General features: G+C 40.7%; 2 protein-coding genes and 1 long non-coding RNA gene across 4 annotated transcripts in view; 1 reads left to right on the top strand and 2 right to left on the bottom strand.

The window, feature by feature from the left end:
* Positions 1-22,694, bottom strand: part of LOC147645029 (uncharacterized) — a 55,645-nt gene that overhangs the window by 13,348 nt on the left and 19,603 nt on the right. The window contains exon 2 of the long non-coding RNA XR_015271659.1: positions 13,857-14,065. This is a non-coding gene — a long non-coding RNA (uncharacterized LOC147645029). The remainder of the gene's footprint in view (positions 1-13,856; positions 14,066-22,694) is intronic.
* LOC110191394 (putative odorant receptor 83c) lies at positions 2,885-5,077 on the bottom strand. Of its 2 annotated transcripts, none has more exons than XM_020962252.2 (4): positions 4,398-5,077; positions 4,062-4,300; positions 3,807-3,996; positions 2,885-3,743 (listed from the first exon to the last, which is right to left on the bottom strand). In XM_020962252.2, exons 1-4 carry the CDS (start codon positions 4,959-4,961, stop codon positions 3,537-3,539), a joined length of 1,200 nt encoding a protein of 399 aa, XP_020817911.2. In that variant the 5' UTR covers positions 4,962-5,077; the 3' UTR covers positions 2,885-3,536. The 2 variants fall into 2 exon arrangements, with proteins under 2 accessions (XP_020817911.2, XP_086688521.1); XM_086832395.1 differs by having other exon boundaries at positions 4,062-4,322; positions 4,398-4,485.
* Positions 8,507-11,076, top strand: LOC110190971 (uncharacterized). The gene is made up of 4 exons (XM_020961662.2): positions 8,507-8,919; positions 8,970-9,809; positions 9,873-10,452; positions 10,504-11,076. The coding sequence occupies exons 1-4, from the start codon at positions 8,609-8,611 to the stop codon at positions 10,987-10,989; spliced, it is 2,217 nt and encodes a 738-aa protein (XP_020817321.2). The 5' UTR covers positions 8,507-8,608; the 3' UTR covers positions 10,990-11,076.

Below are 22,694 nucleotides of genomic sequence, written 5' to 3'. Positions count from 1 at the left end.
ACCCTTGGTCCTCAGTCCTTGGTCCTTGGTCCTTGGTCCTCGGTTTCGCCCCCCTCTCTCTCTCTCTCTCTCACCATTTCGATCCCAGTTGAAGGCTGCCACCCACTTTGGCACCCACTTTGCCACACGGCTTTCCACCCCACCAACCTCAACGACGACGACGGCTGCTTGACTGTTGGGTCTTGGGTAATATTTTATGCAAATTGCAAGTTAAGTGTGAAAATAGTAGTGATTGGTTTAATTCAGCAATGTCAACCAAATGGACCGATTGGTGGGCCATAGGGCGGTGGGTGTTGGCATCGCCAAATACCAAAAAAAAAGAAAAAGAAATAAATAAAAAACCAAAAAAATAAAACTGGGGGGAAAAAACGAATGAAAAACGAAGCTGGAAAAGTGCAGAAACAGCAGAAAATCAGCAGAACTGGGAAATGCCGAACACAGAATACTAAAATGACAATTTCCGAAGCGAAGCGCCAAAAACCGACAAAAACAAGGCCATAAAATCGACTTGTAGTTTTGGTCATATAACAAATGCACTTACTGATATTAAAAAGGATTTAACTTTAAATTATTAAGAAATAAAAAATATTCGAGTATTTTAAACTACTCTTTGAAGACGTGCTTCTAAGCACCACGTTAAAGTATTTTTATTATATTTCTCTGCATTTATATGCAGTTAAATCTTTTATTTGCTTCTTAAATAAAGTTATTAACTTTTCATGGGTTTTTTCATATTCTTGTACTTGTCATTTTTATATTCAGTGGCAAGGAAAATATAATAGCAAAAATGTTAGAACTCTTCATAAAAATAATGATAGAAATCCCCCTTAAAAAATAGATTCCTTTTCTCAAAACGATCGATGACATAGATATGCTTGAAATTGAAAGAGCATTTGGAAACCGGCAACCAAATAAAAGCAATGCAGATTTTCATTGTCATGTAGCAAAGTCACTCGGCCCAGAAAGAGCAATGCGAGGATACCGAAGGGGGAGGCATTGAGTGAAAAGGGGTTTCTGGGGAAGCAAAAACCAACAGCAATTTCAGGAGCATTTAGAGCAGTCGCCGGTCTGCAGTCCTTTTTTTTTGTTTTTTTTATATAAAATTTGTAGCAGTTTTTTTTTTGTTTTTTTGTGCTACCCACTCCGACTTCGACTAGTGCGCTTAACCATTTAGCTGATGTAACAGCCCAGCCACCGCCGACAGACAGCAGCACCACCAGGACCAGCACCATCCCCAACGGAATGTCCTTGTCAGCATTTTGCGCAGTGAAATTTTTCGGTAAAATCTATTTTTCATCTTGGATTATGTGAATACATGAATAGGAAGCAAGAAGAATGGCAAGTTTTATTGTGACAGTTGAAGTTCGTATTCTGTGGATTGGCCTTCGCATTCACACTTTCCATTGTACTCTTGCCACTTGAAACCTCTGACTGCCCAGTGTCCCGGTGTGGTGCAACCAACCAACCACATTAATCAAATATCCGCATAATTAATTGTTTCTGATAATGCTTTTGAGTGCAAAACGATGCTCATGTAAAGACAAAATGCACTCTAAAAAACTGGGACTTTAAGGGGGGAATTTGAATAAAGAATAGGGTGTATTATAAATAAAAACCTAAAAGAGATTAGCCTAGGACTTTTATTTATTACTTATTATTAATTATTATTGTTATATTAAATGGATAGAATTTATTTCGAACAGTGTGCTTGTTGCTATATCGTCTTTTGAATGCCAGAGCGATTGTGCCAGCGCAATTCGGGCTTCATTAGAGCCATGTTCTACAAATGCAGGCCCGTATGGCATGCCTATGTCACCTGCCCAACGCTCAAAAGTATGCTATAAAGTATGCAATGCCACTGGACGCCGAGAATGTGTGTCTCCATTTCACTCTCTCTCTCTGTTTCTGTCTCTCTCTCCCTTCTCTACATTTCTCTTGCCACTTCTCTGGCTGTGTGCGCACCTGCCTGCAATCGTAATTTCAATAAAAGTTGTTACGTGCACGTTGAAATTTTAATTGAAAGCACCAACCACACACACACACACTGCTGTTCTTACTCAAACAGTCCCACTCACACAAACACACACTTGCATTAACAGATGAGGCTGAGGAAATGGCAGCAAAGATGGCTACCTCTGTATAAGAATCTCGGATTTTCGATATTATATTAGTCGGTGAAGTAATATTTTGAACTATCTTTTAAATGTACACATATAGAAGCTATAGTTGCTCTAGATATTCTTTTGGTTCTTTTAATGATTTAAAATAATTTAATTAATTAAATTAAGCAATTAAATAGATGTAACTAGTAATATATCAAATTATATATTTTTATATTAATTTATATCTATTATCTATCTATATCTCTAATATATCTATATATATTAATAAATATCTAAAAAAAAAACAGTTTCCGTTTGTAAAACCAAGATAATGCTCCAATCAATCATTGAATTTATATTAAGATATATATTTATCTAGACCTAGTTATTTTCCCTAAAGGTTCTAAGCCATTTTTAATTACCTAACCTTATATTGCTTTCTAGATCCTATCATTCTGACCACAATTGTGCTTTTAGTGCCTCCTGTGTCCTCGTTCGCGTCCTCGTTGTGCGTCAGCTGCTATTCTGCGACCCTCATCAGTGGAGTCCCGAACAAAACAGCAATGGGGACAACGAGCATGACATTTCAAATGCGTTGCGGCTAAGGAGATTATATTGCATCAGGTTTGATGATGAAAAAAAGATGCGCCACATGTGTCTCTCTCTTGGTTTTGCATGTATGCTGTACCTGAGCGAATGTGTGTGTGCAGCGATTAAAATTAACTACAACATTGCAGTTTCCCAAGCAGCTTCTATCGCCCCATTGTGTTATGGAAATATAATACAGGTATGTTATTATATTTTCGACATTTCCGATCCAAATTTCAGTTCATTATGTTCCGAACCTTCTTCACCGGTCATAATCATATCCAAATACAATATTCTTGCAAAAGAAAAATTTAGAAACTAATCAGGTACGACTCTCGACCTTTCATAAAGGCTGTCATGGTAAGAGGGCCGGCTTGACCGGATGCCAGAAGACCTTGAGATGCTTATCCGCCTATTCCACGAACCGGAGAGCGACGGCGATGCCAACGAATTTGTCTTGTAGCTGCATTTGGGAGAACATGAGAACGTTCCTCCACCATTAACTGCATCCGCTGTAGGTCTTCATCTGGGAGAGTATCTTCAAGGCCTCCGCCAATGCCCAGTCCACCTGCTACACTGCCATCTTCCAGTGTTTGTCGGCGAGTCACCCTTTCTCTATTCGACATTAGATATCTGTGTTCGTTTTATGATTTTTATGAATAAACTTTCCTTAGAGGTAAACTATAGTGACAGCAAAGTGGGATGCAGCCTGATTTCTTTGTTGGTCTAAGGTAACGAAGCTAATATTTTTAATTCAAGAACTTCAAGAACATTTCATGATCATATTTTAAGCTAAGGTGCAGTGACTAGGCAAGATAGAGACTTTCAATCTAATATGTGACTTTTTTAAGAACGATTCATCATCATCATGGATACACTATACATGAGTTTAACAATCTGCAAAGCCGTCTTAACAGATAGCGACATAATACCAAGTATCTTAATAGTTGGTGGATGCTGAGACTCCCGCAGCATTACGCCAAAGAGCTTCCTCTGATCGGCATTCAACTCATACCAAGCCACATTACAGATGCTCTCGTAGATCTGATCATACTGTTAAAAGATTAAGAAGTTAATAAATGCACAAGAAACACATTGTGATTAACTGAAACGCACTCCAAATTCAAGTTTGGTCCCCAGAAAGCAGTAGATGGACATGCTGTAGGCTGATATTACAAAGAAGATGGCCAGGGATAGGTTAAAGCCAGACAAATTAATGCTGAAACTGATCATCATTGATATACCCATGGTTAAAACCTGAGTGGCAATCAATTCATGGTATATGGCGTTTACAGTGCGACAGTAGCTTAAAAAAGGAATTTAATTTGTTAAATAATAATGAATTATTAGTAAACGAAAATAACTTCATACTCGGTAAATAGTTGATGCCATTTTATAATTTCTAATAGCAAATGATGTCGCTTCTCTTCCCCTTTAATCTGAAAACCCACTGGTAACAGAGCTCTAGATTGTGCTTTTTCTTCCAGGGACTCATTAAGCTCGTCTATTTTAATCTGCATCAAGTCGGCAAATGTCAGGATCTGAGTTAATCCGAGAAAGACAAACAAGTCTCCACCATAAAATCCAACGGCAGTAACGACCATTGAGATCTGTAGTATAAAGAGTATATATCTACTTAAATGAAACAGAATCAATAGTAAGGTACATTTTAAATACTTTCTCTGTATTTTTCCTAAGCATCCTTACCAATTGAACGAAATAGGTGACTGTGTATCCAATATTACTTTCCAGCGGAACACCAGGGATTACGTACTGCATCGCTGTGACCCTGGTTCCGTCGTAAAAAAGCCTTGCCAGGGGCAGAAAAGTCATTATAAAAAAGGTAATAAAATATCCATTGCGAATAACTCGTATTAAGCTGATTAGCTTATCAATGTTTGTGTTCAGAGCTGTACGATACGACATTCCCCTTTCCTCATACTCCTCGTAGATGCTCCTTGTAAAAAGAGTGAGATTCCTCATGTTCTTCTGCTTCAACAAACACGTTAGGAACTTTCCAAGCCCATGAAACAGGCCACCTAACATTGAGCTGGCCTTTAGGCTTTCAACCAAATCGCCGCCATTATTGATTACGGAAAATACAGCAAAGGCCGTATAACTAACAATCGCAAAGATCGTGGTCCCGGTGCGATAATTAAACTTCAAAATAGGCGCCATAACATCAACACCTAAAAAATTGGTTAAACTGTTAATTTCCTTAGTGAGTTCGCGAAAGCGAATGGATGGATTCACTGCCACCGAAGTCTTCATGTTTAAGTAACTTTAGTGAGACGTAAATGTCAAGACTTGCCCCTTATATAGGACACCGCCGTGTGTGCAAATCCCAGAGAAATTATCATTATTAGTTGCTAATTACGGTTGTGTTATTAAACAAAAGTCGATGGACTTTTAATCGATGCAATTACTAAAATAACTCAATGTTGTGGATAATAACTGCAAATTACAGGGATAAAAGACAGGTGCTCAAAAAAATGCACTTTTTTTACAAAAATATAAAAGATAGGTACCCTTCCCACTGTTATACATTATCCCTGCTAATGGTCTTTTATATTTATTTATTATTTGGGGCTTACATTTCAATTGTCCTTGTGGGAGAGATTTCTCTGGCGGTGCATCAAACATCATCGGATTTGGAATGACGAGCGAGAATGGGTAAAGTCCCGACGCGGCTAAAGCCTCGACCGACCACAAGCTAAGTCGTTAAAACAAAGAACCCTATCGGCTTACGGAAACTTTGCTGCTGCTTCTGCACAGTCCCAGGCTGGAAAACATGTTCACTTTGGCCACTGCCAATTGTAAGTTTTGCATGTAGAGCGCCAAAAGTTTATGCTAAACTTTTGCCATTTTCCAAGGATTCTTTTCGCTTGTCCTTTTGTTTTTTTTTTTTTTGTTTGAATTTTAATTCCTACCGAAAAGTATGTAAATGCTGCCGACAGCAACTATCGAACGTCTCCAATGTCGTTAGATTTTATGCGAAGGTCTTGTCGAAGGGTCTCCCCACAGACCGCCGAACCAATCTGCATAGAAAGCTGGTTAAACACGGCAAAATATGGCCAAAATAAAGAGTTTTTTTTTTTTTCGAAGGAGCTAGGTAAACAAAGGCCTCAACATGGGCTATCGCTTACAGCGATGCGAGACAAGATTCGCTGGGCTTTCGAGCTATTTATCGAGCACTCGACTCAATGCTGCATTAAACCAATATCCTCACTCGATAAAGCCACGTTTCAAGAGCAGCAGCACTAGGCCTTAGCAAATATTTGAAGTCCAGCAGATCCAAGTAGACAGGAGACACGAGACACTAGACAATGGACTTGGACTTTGTGTGTGTATGTATTACCAAGGAGTTGCGGCATTAAAAATCAATGAAACTCTTGCTTCCTGCTGCCTGCCGCCTTTATAATTGATGACTTAATAAACATGCAGCGGCAAGCCCCCGAAAAATAGGGCACAAAGTAAGAAACTTGACCAATATGCATGGAAACTTTGTAAATTATGCAAATGCATTTGCCCGGTACTGCTCGGGTCTGTTCGGATGGGCAAAAGGACCTGACAGGACTCCACTCCTTGGAGTTTCCCTGTGTGTGTGTGTTTCTGTGCAGGAGTGCTTAATGACGCAACACGCGCTGCTCAATGGTCCGAGTACATAATTCTCGCTGCAGTTTGCTACGAAGTTTGGACTACACTGAACTTAGAGAGGAAAATCTTGAGCTTTTGATAAACAACTGAAAAATGAATAGTATAAAACCCTTTTGCTCAGTGTATACCGCATTCCTGGCCAGTTTAGTTCATCAAAGTTGGTTCGAACACAAATGAAAGTTTCGAGCCGCAGCCATGAAAGATGCATGGCGACTGGCCGTGGCCTACCTGCAACCAATGCTCGCACACCTGGAACATACACACATATACAACCTGTGTGGACGAGAACGTCTGCCTCTGACAAGCGAGCGGCTTTGTAAAGTTAACAAACCAAAAATCCTTAGAAAATGTTGACCGGCCCGACGACAAAACGGGGATGCGGCAAATGCAAAAGCAAAGTTTTCGGCTAAACTCTTTTGTGGCATCCATGCCATTCCAGGAGAAAATTGGTGGACTTGTCGCGTCTGAAAGTTCCAGGTTTTTTCATTCTTCTTCTCCTTTTCTTTGCCTTAAACAGCTCCATTTCCGGTTTCCACCATCCCTTTCGCGAGTGGTGTTGCCAACAAACATATCTTTTAAGCAATTGCGCCAACTTTTTGGCCTTTTCGCCTGGAGGCCAGTCCGGCAGCAGAACTTTCCAACGAGACGAACGGCAGGTCGTAAATTTCAAAAATTTGAAAACAACTGCGGCGTCGGTGGCTGTGCCACCAACAACAAATATTTTTCACGCGCTGACCGAAATTATTTTAAATCACCTGCTGCCCGGCATTTATCATTAGTCGTCGTCGTCGTCCAGCGACTCCGTCTCCCTAACGACCGCCGAAGACTTCGGCTCAACTCCCAGGGCGGCTACAACGATAGCAAGATTTGGGAAAGAGCACTTTATTTTGGCCAAGCCATTGCCACGCCCCACGTCCTGCACTGTGTCCTTCCCAAGAAGGACCAGCACTCTTTGCAACCCACTCATAATGTTCACTGCTCCTGATGTTATTTTGCCATTTTCGCGCTGGCCTGCGGTAGGGAGAGAAACTGTTTTGTTATCACAGTGATAAATGGAAAATTATTTTGAATCGAGCAACTACTTAAAAGAATTCCCAAAGGTTATAATAAATTTTGGCACACAGCACAAGCACACTCTCCCACTCGCACATGTTCAAGCAGGAGGAGAAGAAGGAGGACATGCAAGGAAGGACAAGTTGGTAAGACCGAATCCAAGTTGAGCTGGCTTGGTAATGTCCTTCCAGATAAAAAGGTGATTGACGAAGGGAAAGCAAAAGTCATGGCGGAAATTCCACTTAGCAATGCAGTTGTCGTTGTCAGGGAGGGATAAGAAGCAGTGGGTCGGGAGGAGTGGGTTGAGAACCGAATTCCATTCTGGCATGCACTTAATTTGTATTGGGAGTTGGGGACAAGGTGCTCCAAAGCTTCGACTGAAAGGAAAATCGACCCTGAACTGATTCGCAAGAGCCAAAGCTTTTCTAGATCTACACGGAGCAAAATGAAAGAAGGTCTCTTCCCATTGATGAAGGGAGTAAATGTGTAAAGTGAATTAAAGTTTTATACAAGTAAAATGAATAACATTTTTCCATTGTTATTAATAAAAGGTATTTTTAGCGCGAAGACTCTCATAACTCTTATGAATTGCATAGTGTTCCTGTTGAGGCAGCCTTGTGGTATCTGCAGGAAGGTCCTCACGGGACTGAGGGGCAATCACCGATCTAAGCACAAAAGCACACGGAAAAGCAAAGCGAGGCGCACTCGACGCGCAGCTCTCTACAGCATCTATTTTTATTTCATTAGGTAGAAAAATAGCCGGCAAGGTGAGGCCCCAGGCAGCTCTGCCATCAAAACAAAGCGCCAGGACATTGTGGCAAGCGGAGGTGGAGACGGTGGCAGTCCTGGCCACAAAAAGAAACTGCTTCTCCGCTTCTCAATTAGGTTAGCTTAATTTAAATTTGCTTCGAGTGCCTGGCAAGTGCTTGGCAGACATGAGCAGCCAATATTAGCCAATGCTTAAAGTGTGCCCTAAGTGGAGAAATATCAGGGCAAGCTTTTCTCGAATTAACCTTTGTAAACACTTGTTACGCCTGAAACTGGAAAATTAAAAATAGCTTAGCTTGAAGATTTATTTAAATAATTGCTTTGTATAAAATGTAAAATAATTGCTACACAGAAAATGCAGAAGTTAAAAATCATCATCGATTACTCTCAGTAATAAACTTCAATTCAATTCTCTACAAAGAAATACTTACAAAAACAACATGGACTTTGAAGATGATGTTCAAGTGGAGCTGCCGCACTATGCCCGGAAGTGTCGGGTGCCCAGTGATCCCATCCTGCTGGCCTCATACGAACTCTACAAACCCTCATTGCAAACCCAGGGTCTGTACAGTGAGCGGAATCGTGAAATTTTTTCCGAGGCCTTCATCGAAGGCGAACTGGACACATTGGAAAATCTGTGCGTCAAGAGCCTGGCCAAGCAGGGCATTCGAGGCATTTCACCTGCTCTTTTCGAGAAACCTGAACTGATGAGGGTTTTCTTCGATGCCCTGGATGTGGAGCTTCCTCTACGGTAGGTTTAATAAATGAGCTGAGCACCTGTAACTCAACCTTTGCCAATAGGGAATGTTATTTGATCGATGATCTACGGTATTGGCGACGCGTGGTGTTAACCAAAACACTGGACAAGACGCTGCACCTGAAACGCTGGAACGAGTTCGATTGGAAGTCGGAGGGCGTGAGCCGGAAGCTTGTGGAACTGGTGGAAAACTGTCCGGTGAGCGTCATACCAGAAAAGAACCTTGCAGCCGTGGCGCAAACTGTGTGGGAGCAAGTGAGCTCCATACACATCCGCAGGCTGCAAGCTTTACCCGATAGCTCGTTTCAGAAACACTTTGAAAGTGAGCCCGACCAGGACATAACCTCCTCGACCTCGGAAGAGGAGGAAATCTCCAGCGACGAGCCCGATACGGACATGGGCGAGGATGAGGGCGAAGAGGAGGATTATTATAAATCCGATATCGGAATTCAGTTCTGGCACAAGTCTGAAGGTGATGTAGAGAACAATGAGCAACGAATTGCCCGACATCAGCGCAATGCCATCCGGCAGCAGGCTCGCAACGTCCTGCAAAAGAAGCGAGCAGAGCATCTGGAGCGCAAGGAGAAGCTTCGGGCGAAGCGAGAGGCCAGGAAAGTCAAGGAAGTCAAGAAGAAACAAATTAAGAAAAAGGAGAAGCCTATTCAGGATGTGTTTACTATACCAGTGGACCGGGAGCCTTCGGATGATGAGGATACGAAACCCGATATGCGCAATAAGCAGCTTTTACTGCATCGCATCATGCGCTACGATTATCCGGAACAACATTGCCACCACATCGATCTGTCCTTTGTCCGTCACTTAGGGAATTTGGTCTCGTTCACCTTGGAGTTCTTGGGTCCGGATAATGTCAAGGACTTTCACTGGTTAGTGGCACCTAAACTAAACTAGAAACTAGAATTATCTTAACTATTTCGACCCTTCGATAGCCGCTACTTGAAGTTCTCAGATAGCGATATAGTACGCCTGGGTAAGGGACTGGCCGAATTGGTACACCTGAAAACCTTTAGGCTAAGGAACGCGCACATGGATCCCAGGAAATTGCGCATTTTGGCCCGCACCCTGAAGAACATGGAAACCCTAGAGGAGGTGGACTTTGGCTATAACCAAATGCCAGATGAATGCAGCGATGCCCTGGCCTATCTACTGCAACGACCCAGAATGTATCGCATCCTTCAGTTGGAATACAATCGTTTGGGTCCCAAAACGGCCCTAATATTGGGCAAGGCCTTGAACGATGAACATGTTGGGGTGCTGGAATACCTGGGCCTGGCTCACAACCCAATCAACGAGCAGGCCATAGAGTCTTTCGTTTCGGAGTTGATCGGCACACGGCATGTGATGGCCTTGAATATCTCCGGACTGGAAAATACCAGGGGCGTATTGGGTCGCGGAATTGCGAAGCTACTGCGGAGACACAAGCCGCTAATAAGCCTGGAAATGGCTGCAAACCATATCGGAGCTATTCAGGGAGACTTTATACTGAAAAGTCTAGAGCGCAACCAAAGGGTAAGCTAGTTACTTAAAAACTCTGATAAGACAACTTGAACTCCCACAAAGGTCCTCTATATGGACTGCCGCGAGTGTGACTTGAGCGATTTGCAAGAGTTTGAGGTGGAAATGATTGTGCGACGCAACAACTATATACACGAAAACATGCATCATGGGGAAGCACTGTGCAATGTCATCAAAGAGCGGCGTCATCCGATCGTCCAGAGGATTGAGGATGAGTACGAGCGCCGCATGGAGTGCATCAAGGTGAGGCCAAAATTATCGAGCTCCAGCGAAGAGAGTGGCATATCGGAGGAGGTGGTGAAGGAGGAAGATGAGGAGCGGGACATATGGGCAATTCTGGGACTCAGAGCGCCGTCTCTGAAAGTGGAACAGCCAGAGACTCGAGAAGCAAGCACTGTTTCGCCAGATATTACACAACAACCGTTCGTCTACGAGCCCAATAATTTTGATCTTGAGGATTTCAGGCAATCGGTTTACTTGCCAGGCCCCGGAAATCGCTTTTTCTACCTGCAGCAGAGCAGAATGCCCTAAATTCTATACTTTTCCACCACAAATATTCACATAAAATTGTACTCTTAGTATGTTATTGCAGTATTAAACGGTTCGCGTGGCCGCCAATAGTCGTCTATCTGCATCCCTTCGAGGTGGCGCAACCTCAAGGGCTTGGGAATGTCGTTTGACCTAATGGTCACTTTAAAGCCCTGGCATAAAGAGTGCCGAGCTGGCATAAACCGAAATCTAATTAAGTCGCTGTGCAACGTGTTTGTTGCCTTCGGGCACCGCCCATGAAACCTGCGGGTGGAGGCCACACCTCATTTGAAGGTCATTCTGGAGAAGCGAGGGCGACGACAAGTGCCACGGGCGGCACTTGCACTAGAAGTGCAACAAAGTTGAGCAGTTTGCATTTAAGCAGCGCAGATTTGGGCAACAGTGTCGCCAATTTAATGCCAGTCCCTCGCCAGTCCTCTGTCTCACCATCTACTTTTACTTCCCCTCGGGAAATGGCTCTGACACTGGGCTACTTGGCTATAAAAGATCCAAAAGTATGCACTTGAAACAAACTCTTGCTTTTGCATTTCTAAACTTTGGAAATATTAGAGAGGAAGAGTGAAGGAATTAATTTAAGAAATGTTTTTTAAGCAGAGATAACCACAAAGATGTTCCTGGGTGCCTTTAGTTATTCGACTTCACTAAACTACACACCTTATTGTCACAAATAAGACTTCTTAAGATATAATAATTCTACATTAAAAGTAAGAAAATCACACCACTTTCCAGTACGATTTTCTGGCAGTGTTTTGGGAATGCAGGAAAGCAGATTGAAGTTCCTCTTGTTAACAAAGCCAAAAGCTCAGTGAGCATAAACAAATTAATGCATATGCCCGGCTCGCCTTAGGTGACGTGAGTCTATCTACCAATTGGGAGAAGTTGCCAGGAAGTGGGGGTGTTTGTAATGGGAAGGAGGTGGGTTTTTTGGGTGCAGAGTTCAGTGGCCCCCCAACCTACCAGCTCGTGAGGATTCCCATGGAAGAAATATGTGCGCTTGTAATTCAACTTATCAACGCGCCGAGCCACAAACTTTTCTCATCTACTTAACGCAGATAAGCGGCTGCCTTTTTCGCCATGTTTACTGGCTTCTAATTTGCCCACCCAGAGATATACACAGATACACACGCTCGTAGTAGACCAAAACACTGCGTTGATGGCGTTAACTTAATTTTCAGAAGGCACTCCAGTCTCCCGTCCGGGATGAGGAAAAAAGTTGCAAGCATTTCGGTGGAGTCGTTCGCCGTTCGCCATTCGCAGTTCGCCTTTTTCCTGACTTCTCTTGTGTGAAATAAAATTAACTAAATACGCTCACGAGTAACATTCATAATAAACATTAAGCAGCAAGGGCGAAAAAAAGTCGAATAAATATAAAAAATAATATTTGCCAGACGACTCCTGTTTGCGATTACGCCGCTCTGGCCGTGTGGCCAGCGTTTTCGGGTTTCAGTGGATCTGAGGGGCGAGCGGGTAGAAATTATGGCATAAGTTACTTAGAAAGGAAAGCTGGATTCTTACTTGGTACCCCAACCATAGAGCCATCCAGCCATCCAAGCCATCCTCCCTCGACGGAATCAACTTGGCTACACTTTACTTTTATGTGGCGCGCTCGGAATGTACTCGCTGGCGAAATAAAGATTCAGAGATACAGAGATACGCAGCGAGCGCCCAGATACAAGCACATTTTTAGCGATAAGCGTCATAAAGTTATCGTAAGTAAGCGCCGAAAAAAATGTCAAGGAAATAGATGAAAAGAATGCTTCTTTCGGGAAATCTTAAATACCCTTACAGGTAAGTCGTTTCTATGGCATCTAAGTATCTTAAATAAATTACTAATTTATATGTATTGTTTGATTGTCTCTTTTTAAATATAGAATTATAGTAAAATATGACATAATAATAATAGAACATTGTTTTTAAAAATTAATTAAAACAAGAAAGGAAGGAAAGGAAGAAGGAAGCGGCACACCGAAGTTTATATACCCTTGCAGATAGAACTTCTAAGAATAAAAAACCATATAATACAAATTATATATCTTTGTGTTAAAAAACAATGAAATATTACCTGATTTCATTTCATTCACCTATACTATTATATTTGAGTTTTACATTCAAGTTTTACATTTTTCCTCCACATTAAACGATCGTTTGTATGGCAACTATATGATATAGTCGTCCGATTTTCATGAAATTTACCACAAAATTTAAGACTTACATTAAATGCCTATTCCTAAAATTTGATGAAAATCAGTTGAAAACTGAAAAGGTTATAAATTTAATTGTATTAATTTCTCGATCGTTCCTATGGGAGCTATATGATATAGTAGTCCGATTTTCATAAAATTTTATGCAAAATTTTACAGTATAGTAAAATGGCTATATCTCAAATTTGATCCAATTCTATTGAAAACTGAAAAAGTTAACAATTTTTTTGTAAAAAATTTCCGATCATTCCTATGGCAGCTATATGATATAGTCGTCCGATCCGGCCCGTTCCGACATATATACGAGTGAGAGTATATAGAAGGCTAACTACAAAGTTTCATTCAGATAGCTTTAAAACTGAGAGACTAGTTTGCGTAGAAACGGACAGACGGACAGACGAACAGACGGACATGGCTAGATCGACTCGGCTGTTGATCCTGATCAAGAATATATATACTTTATATAGTCGGAGGTGCCTCCTTCACTGCGTTGCAAACTTCTGACTGAAATTATAATACCCTGCAAGGGTATAAATATAGAGAATGCATTAAATTCAATAAATAAAATAAATGCAAAGCGAGCACAATTGATTACTCAAATAATATATATATAGTTGATATACATAATTGTCATTGTCATTGACTTACCGCATCTTCTTGGTGACTTCAATTAGGCTTCTCATCATCTTCATCGAAATAAGCTTCTCTTTCACTTTCACTAGAGATGTAAGCTCTAGGTACCCCACGGACAGACTGAGATCGGCGCGAGGAAAGTGCCTCTATTTATAGTCCACGAGCAAAGAGAACAGAGAAAGTGAGAGCGAGAGAGCAAGAGATCGGCAGCGAGAAAGGGATACCTATAGAGATGCAGAGAGTGATGGATATAATAAGAGTTGGTCATACCGAGAGATAGAGAGAGAGCGAGAGAGAGAGAGAGGGAGAGAGAACTGTTCTTATTATTATTTATTTACTGCCTTTACAATATTATATTATTTTAAGAACGGAAACTACCTTAAGCATGACGTCGTTTCTTTATGATATGCTTTATGATATAGTCGTTCGATTTCTTAAGAAGCTGATCAAGCATATATATCTTATATATTTACAAACTCCCAACTAAAATGATAATACCCTGCAAAGGGTATAAAAAGGGCAAATTGGATGCACTGAATACCAGAGTGAAGCCACAAGTTGAAGCCACTTCTGGACTTGGTGTGGGGGGCACAAATAAAACTATGACAAGGACGTAACTTTTAGCCATCCCATCGGATCGCAGATTCTGGGGTCCAGCAGCAAGTCAATTACGCAATGCCAGCCAAGTTTCGCGCTTTGTTCCACCCGCCGCTGTCAGTTTAATGAAAGCTTTCCCCCTCGTGACGGCGGGTGAATCCGCGAGATTTATTTGTCCTGGCTGACTGGGGCTTAAGCAGTCGAACCAGATGGTTCCTGGGGAAAATGCTTAGTCAATATTTTACTTGTTGAATATTTAAGCAACCTTCAGTTTTCAGTTTGGGGCATGGCTTTGAGGTAATCGAAAAATGCAATGAAAGCTTAGCTGCTTAGAGTTCTTAGAGTTTATTCTCAACGAGTTAAATGTTATAATAATCTACAGAATATCAATAAAATGTTTTTAATACATCTTTAAAATCGGGATTTTTTACTCTTTAACTTGGTTCAGTAAAGAAATTACAAAAAGAATGAGAATTTCTGTAATGCATCACATGAATTCTCACTTATTGGTTTCGAAGGATGGCAGCAAAGTGACTCGCAACTTATTGCGTTGTCTTGGCACAACGTTAATTGTTGTGTACATTATATCGGTGTAATGTCTGTAATCTGCTGGGGAATTAATTTAAATTGCGAACTGAATGGTCCGAAGGCTGAGGCATATCAAAAAATCAAAAGCGAAGTCGCCTTTTGCAAGAGTGCGAGAGAAATCTTTACAATTTAATTCACTGGAACCATCAGCAGTCGGACGTGGCGGAAGTCGGCCGTCTCGCTGTCGTTATTAAAACAACATATAGCCGTGCATTAAGCACACATGGATGTCCATATATATAACATATATATACATATATATTCGTAGATTCTGTGCCGAGTCAAGCTGTACTTAAATGACAGGCGGACATGCATAAGTGACAGTGAAATGTTGCACTTGCAAATTCATCGGTTCGCTCACGGACTGCGACTGGGATTCCTGTAATCGCTGGTCATCCATTCAGGTAAATAAATATGCGCTTGAATATATCTATATATATTCGTACATATATTGTATACCATATGGTGCTGCGAAAATGCAGTAAGTGGTTCACCTCGGGAGCTTTTAATCCAGCCTCGTACCGCCTCTTGAAATGATTAAAGAAATGTGAAAGCATTTCAGACAATTATGGAAATTTAAGTGCATTTTATTTGCATGGCGACACCTTAAAAGAAAGTGCCTTTGGCGGCAAGAAATGAGTGTCTGCATGAAAGGATTTCTCAAGGTAATACAGAAAAATAATTGGTTTAATACTGGGAGAAGATATATTATATACTTAAATTAATTATTCAATATATATAGAGGAAGTTCTCCCCTACCATTTCATTATTTATTGTGATTAAATAAGAGGAAAATGTGCACCCATTTTTGATAAGTAAACATTTTCCGATTTTAAATGTAAATTCGGTCATTTTTTTTCCCCAAACTCAACTGTTGCATGCTTTACCCAGCTGCTCGACTTCAACAACGCACACCTGTCCATTAAAGGTGTGCCACTCCTCTGCCATCGCTTTTCCGACATCAGCAGAGGGATATATACGGTGTATATATAGCTGGAAATTGACAGTGCAGACTGCGCAAGCGGGAAATGCATTGCACTTCCGTCATCAAATAGCAATTTTGCAAACATTTGCAATTACTTTTCCGACTCGATCCCAATATTGTATTGATTCCGTGCAAATATCCCACGGGAATGCAATTTTCCGCCACCTCAACGGAGTGAGGGAGGTGGTGGTAACAGAGGCAAAAGAATGCTCATCATATTAACGCCGAGGACTGAGCATAAGGCACCTCAGACGATAGAGAGTTGGAAAGTTGTCAAGCAACATGCGTAGAATTAAAAGCCCTAAACTATGCAAAACTTACTCACTCATCGCCTCGAACTCGTACATGGACTCACTCGGGCCAAAAGGAAGCGCTTTTTATGGCACAAAGGCCAAAATTCCCCAGGGGGATGGGTAGGGAGAGAGGGCAAAGGACAAACTAAAAGCCAAATCAACCCAACGGTCCGGCGTCCAAACAGCAAATGGCGGTCAGAACCATTCGAGTGAGTGTGTGATGACAACAACAAAAATCGAGAAAGCAATCTAAATTCAGACCTTTAAAACCTGTATACCCTTCCAGAAACTTCATAAAATATTCCAGTACAAAAGAAAATAAATCCAATATCTCTTCTGATAACTTTTAATTTATAAAACCTTATAGAAAAACGTTACAGAATTGTTCTTTTACATCTAGCTAGAGCGTAAGGAAATATATTATAAACATAGCGTTACAAATACCTTTAGCAAAGCAAAATACCCACGGAAATGTAATAAAAAAAAAAGGAAAACAACAACCGGTAACTTTAGTTTTTGACATCCGGTCCATTTAGCCAACGACGACAACAACCTGGCAGCAATCAGGCGCATTTTCCGGCCCGGCTACTGGCTGTGGTTGTCATGCATTTTAAAGCACTCTCGACAAAAGTTGATTTCTCTTTTGACCCATTATGAAATTGCTCTGGCAATTTTACATAAACAAATTACAAAGCAAACACAAATGCTGACCTTTCGGCACAGAAGGAAACTGCTGTGTGAGGGGTGGAGGAGGGGGATGGCTGTGAGATGCTGGGAATCTCAGAACTCACAATCAGAGCCAGACAACGACCTGTTTCTCTGCTTTTGTCAGATACTGGGTAACTTTTTATCTGCCTGTTTGCATAGGATCAAAAAAAAATAAAACAAGAAATGAAGGATAGCGCGTGCATCCCAGGGCTATTTTATTGAGTCCTTTAAGTTTTTAGTAAATAACACAAAGGCAACGCAAAAGGCGACAACAAATTGCCAGTAAATGGGGACAACTTCTGAGGAATTTCAAATAAGTTTGCTTTAATTTTCAACTGGATTGATTTCCATTAATGCCCCCACCGGGCTGAAGTTATACGACCTTCGCCATCAAGTTGGCCATGCAAATGATGCATAAAGTTTTGGGTATACCCTCGGAATGTGTGTGTGTATAAGTGTGTATGTGTGTGTGTGTGTGTGGGTGTGCGACTGAAGTGGTTGACCTTTGATTGCCCGCCTCTGGTAAAATGTTCGCTAGCAGCTTAAAGTAAAACCTCAAAGCGGTCAAACAAAGTTGCCAGGAATGTGGTTGTAAGTGTGTGTGTAAGTGTGTGTGTAAGTGTGTGTATGTGCAGGACAGTTAATATATTTCAGAGAAGTATTAATCGATGCATTTACGACGGACAGTTGGACTTAGCTGGCCTTATATCCCAGTTAAAAGAAAATCACTTAAAGGATGTCCAGTTGGCCACAGGATTCAGTTTAAAAGTTAATTTAAACCTATGGATATATTTTTCTCTGATTGCAACACAATTATATTAAATAATAATCACGTTTATTATTGTATTAGAATATTAACATAAATTATTGTTGTTTTACAACTTACAAAAAGGGGAACTAACTTCCGCAGTCGAAAGTTTATATAGCGATGCATTTTGCAATTGATTTATAGGATAAAACCGGAAATAGATCTTAAAATAATCACATTCTTTGAATTGATATTTGTCAATATTTTTAAATGACAATCTTTTAAACATATCAAAGCTTAAAAATCTCATAACTAAGCCAAATAATCACTAATTTTAATTCGGAAAGCTGTCCTATACATTTTTTTATTCGGGTAATAAATCTGCATACTCAATTTAAAATTTCAAAAAAAATTTAAATTTTTGCCAATTTTTATTTTGAATTTTTACCCCATAAAATTTTGAAAAATTTATCAACATTTTTTTTTTGTCTGAGATGACTAGATCGATTCGGCTTTTGATGCTTATCAAGAATGTATAGGATTTATAGGGTCGGAAATGACTCCTTCGTATTGTTTTAAGTTCCGGACTAATAATAATACCCTATTATGGTATAAAACTTATGTTGAATATGAAATTATTATTTATACTTTTAAAGACTTATAAGTACGGTATTTAACATGGCAACCAAATAAATTCATTAAAAACTCGATGGCCTTGAGGTTTATCACTTTTCTTGTTAAAGCATATTTCCATAAAGATTAAGGTTCGTTACATGGTTTTAAATAATGTTAAATTAAAAGACAAAAGTTGTTAAATCCATAAAAAATTAATTTTCTTGTTCTATTTAACCATATTTTAATTTATTGCTATTGCTATAGATTTTGAAATTTAAAAAAAAGTGCTATTCAACAGATCTCTAGTAAACTTTACCCTGGAAAACTGACTTGGTAATCCGAAAAGGCAAAATTATCATTGCATAGCAATTCTCATTTGCAGTAGATCAATTATTCCTTTCAGGACTTTTCCGAATTTAACTTGGCCATAACCGACAGGCACATATATGTATCGTAATGTGGCCACAAGCATTTTATACGCATATAAAACGTGTGCATAATTCAGTTCGACTGTCTACACTTTATCTTGGGTAATATTTTTGAAAAGTGGGCTCGAATAACGAGTGGCCTTGTTAAACCAGCCATTGATGCATTTAGGGCAAACCAGCCGCATGCAGCAACAACAACTGCAGGGAAAACTATCTCAAATTGATAGATATCCATCCGTAAAATGGAAAATACATTCAATAAGTTTTAGACAAGTTTTATCCATTACACATTGGCAAAGAAAGCCGAATTTTGTTGAAAACGAATTCCCCATGACCGGCCACTTTCAAGGGGCCAACCGGAGCGGTCAGAATGCTAATCTACTGAAGAGACCGCACCTGGACGACAGCTCAGGTGGGGCAGGATAAAAGCAAAAGGAAAGCTGCAGCAGGTAAATACCCGGTCCAAGAGTCCAGTAAAGGTAGAGACGAAGCCCAAGTCGAGGACGATGTGTGGGCGAGCCTAAGCGAGGTGTAAGCCCCTTTTTATGTTTGTTAGTCCATTGAAAAAACGTAAGGAGAGACCGATGGTAGAGTTCGGGCAAAACCTTTCTGGGAAACACTAGAAAAAGTTCACACTTCTCTCGGAATTTAAGTTTAATTTAATAACAATTAAATTGGAAAATGGGAAAAGCTGTGGAAAATCATGTGTAAGCTTGTTTGTTAAAATATATTCACATAAAAGGAAAGGATGAAACTTATACGCTATAAATGCAATATTGTAAACGAGATATTTATCCCATAATTATAATTAATAATATTCCTTTATCTTTATTGATTTTTTCAGTGTACATGTGCGACGTCTACGCCATCTGCATATGCAGAAGCTCCTGCACAAGCAGGGACACACACAGGACACGCAAAAGCGCAGCACAAATATTGACCAAACTGCTAAAGCATTCAGAGCTGGTGGACAACAATGCCGTGTTAGAAGCGGTTGAAGGGGGGTGAGGTACCGAAGTGATGGCCAAATCCTGGGTCTTGACCTGGCAAAAACAGCAGCTGCACTGGGGAAGGCATTGGGCCATTTTCACCGTTCACTTCATTTGCGTGTTTCTGTTTTTGTTTGATTTGCCATTCTCGCTTTCGCCTGCACTTAGCCATATTAATTTTCGAGTCGATGCTTCGATTTATTATGGAAATAACGTCGCCAGTCACCGGCAGGACAATGAGCTGTGGCAAGGATTGCTGGCAGGACTGCTGCCTGTGGATCAAAGCAATACCGGAAACAGGAAACTGCCAACGGAAATGTACTTTGTCTTTTTGGCGGCGACGGCGGCGGCGTAGTTGGAAAATACTTGAAGTAAAAGTATGTCGAGAGCACAGGCACTGCTGTGCCGCCACCAACAACCAGCAAGAAAGGCAACAAAAATCGACGATGACACTGCCAGGAGCAGGAGCAGGAGCAGGATCTGACTCCAGCTACGGCATGCCGAAGGCCCAGTTGGATAGACGCCAAGCCAAGTCAAGTCGACTCTGGGCTAAGGCAAGGGGGTCTAAGGAAATGTCTTTTGTGCACTTAAAGAAATGTAAATTATTTGAAACTTTGTTGATTTTCAAATATAAAAATATATAGTAATAATAATAAGAATTTTCCAATAGTAAGATATTGCAATTGAGTAATTAATTATCTGTTATTAAAATGAAATCCATTAAAGAATAACCGTTTTAATCTTTTACTAAGAAAATATATGTGAAATATAGTCCTATTTAATTTGAAAAAAAAACTAAATAAAAGAAAGGTATAAAACACTCTCATTCGATTTAAAATTAAGTATAGAATTAAACCTTAGTGTATGGTTAGCACCTCCCCGCAGACTTTCTGATCTCCCTGCTTCCCTTGTCACTGCTGCATTTATGCCTCTTAACAAGAATATTTGTCATTTGCTGTTAGCATTTTGGCTAAATGCGAAATTAAATGAAGTGGATTTACATATTTCGTAGCTCGCTGTACTTTTAAGTACACATGGCGGCGGCTCAGCTCGGCTCTCCCCGGGTCTTTTCTTGTGTTGGCATGTGTAGGAAAAGTCCTTGCGCCATCGCTTTTCCACTCCCCTGATGGCGTGTGTTTGCAGCTGCTGCGGAAAATAACTTTTTAATGAGATAAACTCGTTGATTTCTAGATTCTGTGCGCTGTGGTTTCTTGGGTGGACCGTCGCCATGGCCCCCTCCCTTCCGTCTCCCCGCGGATTACACAAAGTTGCAAAATTTCTGTGACAAATTTATTTGTGTGCCGCATTATATTGCTGCGGCTCCCGCTTCGGCTCCCTTTCCTTCCTCAACACTCGAATATACATATATCCTGGCTGCGTGAGTGTGTGGCAACTTAATGAGCTAGCAGACTGTTAAAGTAGCTCAACAGCTGCTGCCGTAGCCGTTGCAGTATTCCATTTTCTTGACTCAGCCGCTGTCTTGAAATTAAATTCAAATATTCCGCTTCTGCGGATGTGCCTCCGTTATAATTTGCCAAAAACTTTTGCCATTTTGGCAACTCTACAAATTCGGAAATCTGCCGAGGAGCAGCGAGGAGTAAGAAATGGGCCAAGTATTTTGGGTCGCATTGAAAAATGAATGAGTGCGAGCAGCGTATCCTGGCAGGAGCCAAAAGGACAATTGCACAAGATGTACACATATATGTCATTTCTATTGGATATTTAGCACCCTGGTTGAGTGACAAGGCGAAAAGTCTTCGAAATGCAGATGCAAAAGCGGAAATTAAGTCTACAACTTGACTGAATTTTGCACAAGGATTTAGGATTTAAGGTTCCACATAATTAATGTGCTGGAAATATGATTTATAACTATGCCAAATGAACTATCTTCTTATTAATAACTCTTTAGGTACTCCTACTTTGCTTACCAACTTAAATTACCGCTAAAACCTTTATTTTTAATCCAGCAACTACAAAATTCAATACAATTAAAGCTAAAAATACCCGTAAATATCAAAGCTTTCGTGTGCCCAATATTCCATGCAAATATTGACACAATCCAGCACTTTGCCAGAGTACTTCCTTCATTGCCAAAGAGTGCAGCCTGAAATCTAATCAAATTACGAAGGATGTCACTGCTGCTTCGAGTTCGCTTCCTTTGGGTATATTAAAAAATCTATTTAAATATTCGCACTGCAGCCGTGTCCAGGACCGTTCATCCTATGCCATAATAAACTTTGATAACAAAATTTACTTGCCAACATTTCGTTAATAAAGCAACGTTCACAGCCCTACCCAGGGAACCTCCTCCCGAATCCCGTCCGAGATCCTTCATGCTGTGCGTTATACTTTTAATAAGTTGCGACGAGCTGACGACAAAAAAGTTATCATTTATTAAAATTTTTGTCTTTCCAACGTAATTATAATAGTTTGATAAAACATCCTGCGCGACATCCAATACGCCATCCGTCCGCCCACTTTTTTGTGCGTCACCATCCTCCCCATTTCTGGGACAAAGTTTCGCCTTTAATTTCCCTTTATCATGTTTCAAATTATTAAAAATTTATGCTTTCAACTGAAAGTAATTGAAAATGTTCAGTAACTGCTGAGCGGGCCAAAGAGTTATGGTCGCAGCTATTGGCCATCGGACCGTTCTCTCCTGTTTTTTGATGCCAGACAAAGTTGCAGCCAAGTGCCAGAGCGAAGTCATCGACAATGACAAGCAATGGCGATGGCTATGCGATGGCTCTGACGATGGCCAGCGAGCTCTTTGAGCCGGGGTTGTGTAGTAAAAATTGCAGGCTACACTAAAAGTTAAGTGCGTCATCGTCGTCGTTGACATCGTTGCTCAAAACTGCTACTAGCTGCTTCAACTTCGGCAGCCAAAGCATGTTTTTTTGTT

Source organism: Drosophila serrata, unplaced genomic scaffold (genome assembly GCF_035046125.1).
Source record: "Drosophila serrata isolate PLE 108 unplaced genomic scaffold, ASM3504612v1 contig_30, whole genome shotgun sequence".
In the NCBI taxonomy this organism is placed as follows: domain Eukaryota; kingdom Metazoa; phylum Arthropoda; class Insecta; order Diptera; family Drosophilidae; genus Drosophila; species Drosophila serrata.
The sequence above is the reverse complement of the archived record's forward strand: the minus strand, read 5'-3'. Positions and strand labels throughout refer to the sequence as shown.

Excerpts from the sequence above, each read along its gene's own strand:
- LOC110191394 (XM_020962252.2), bottom strand. The coding sequence starts at position 4,961 with ATGAAGACTTCGGTGGCAGTGAATCCATCCATTCGCTTTCGCGAACTC. Across the intron at positions 4,301-4,397 it reads TCACCTATTTCGTTCAATTG|ATCTCAATGGTCGTTACTGC; the intron begins GTAAGGATGCTT and ends TTTATACTACAG. Across the intron at positions 3,997-4,061 it reads TGGCATCAACTATTTACCGA|CTACTGTCGCACTGTAAACG; the intron begins GTATGAAGTTAT and ends TCCTTTTTTAAG.
- LOC110190971 (XM_020961662.2), top strand. The coding sequence starts at position 8,609 with ATGGACTTTGAAGATGATGTTCAAGTGGAGCTGCCGCACTATGCCCGG. Across the intron at positions 9,810-9,872 it reads AATGTCAAGGACTTTCACTG|CCGCTACTTGAAGTTCTCAG; the intron begins GTTAGTGGCACC and ends ACCCTTCGATAG. Across the intron at positions 10,453-10,503 it reads GTCTAGAGCGCAACCAAAGG|GTCCTCTATATGGACTGCCG; the intron begins GTAAGCTAGTTA and ends ACTCCCACAAAG.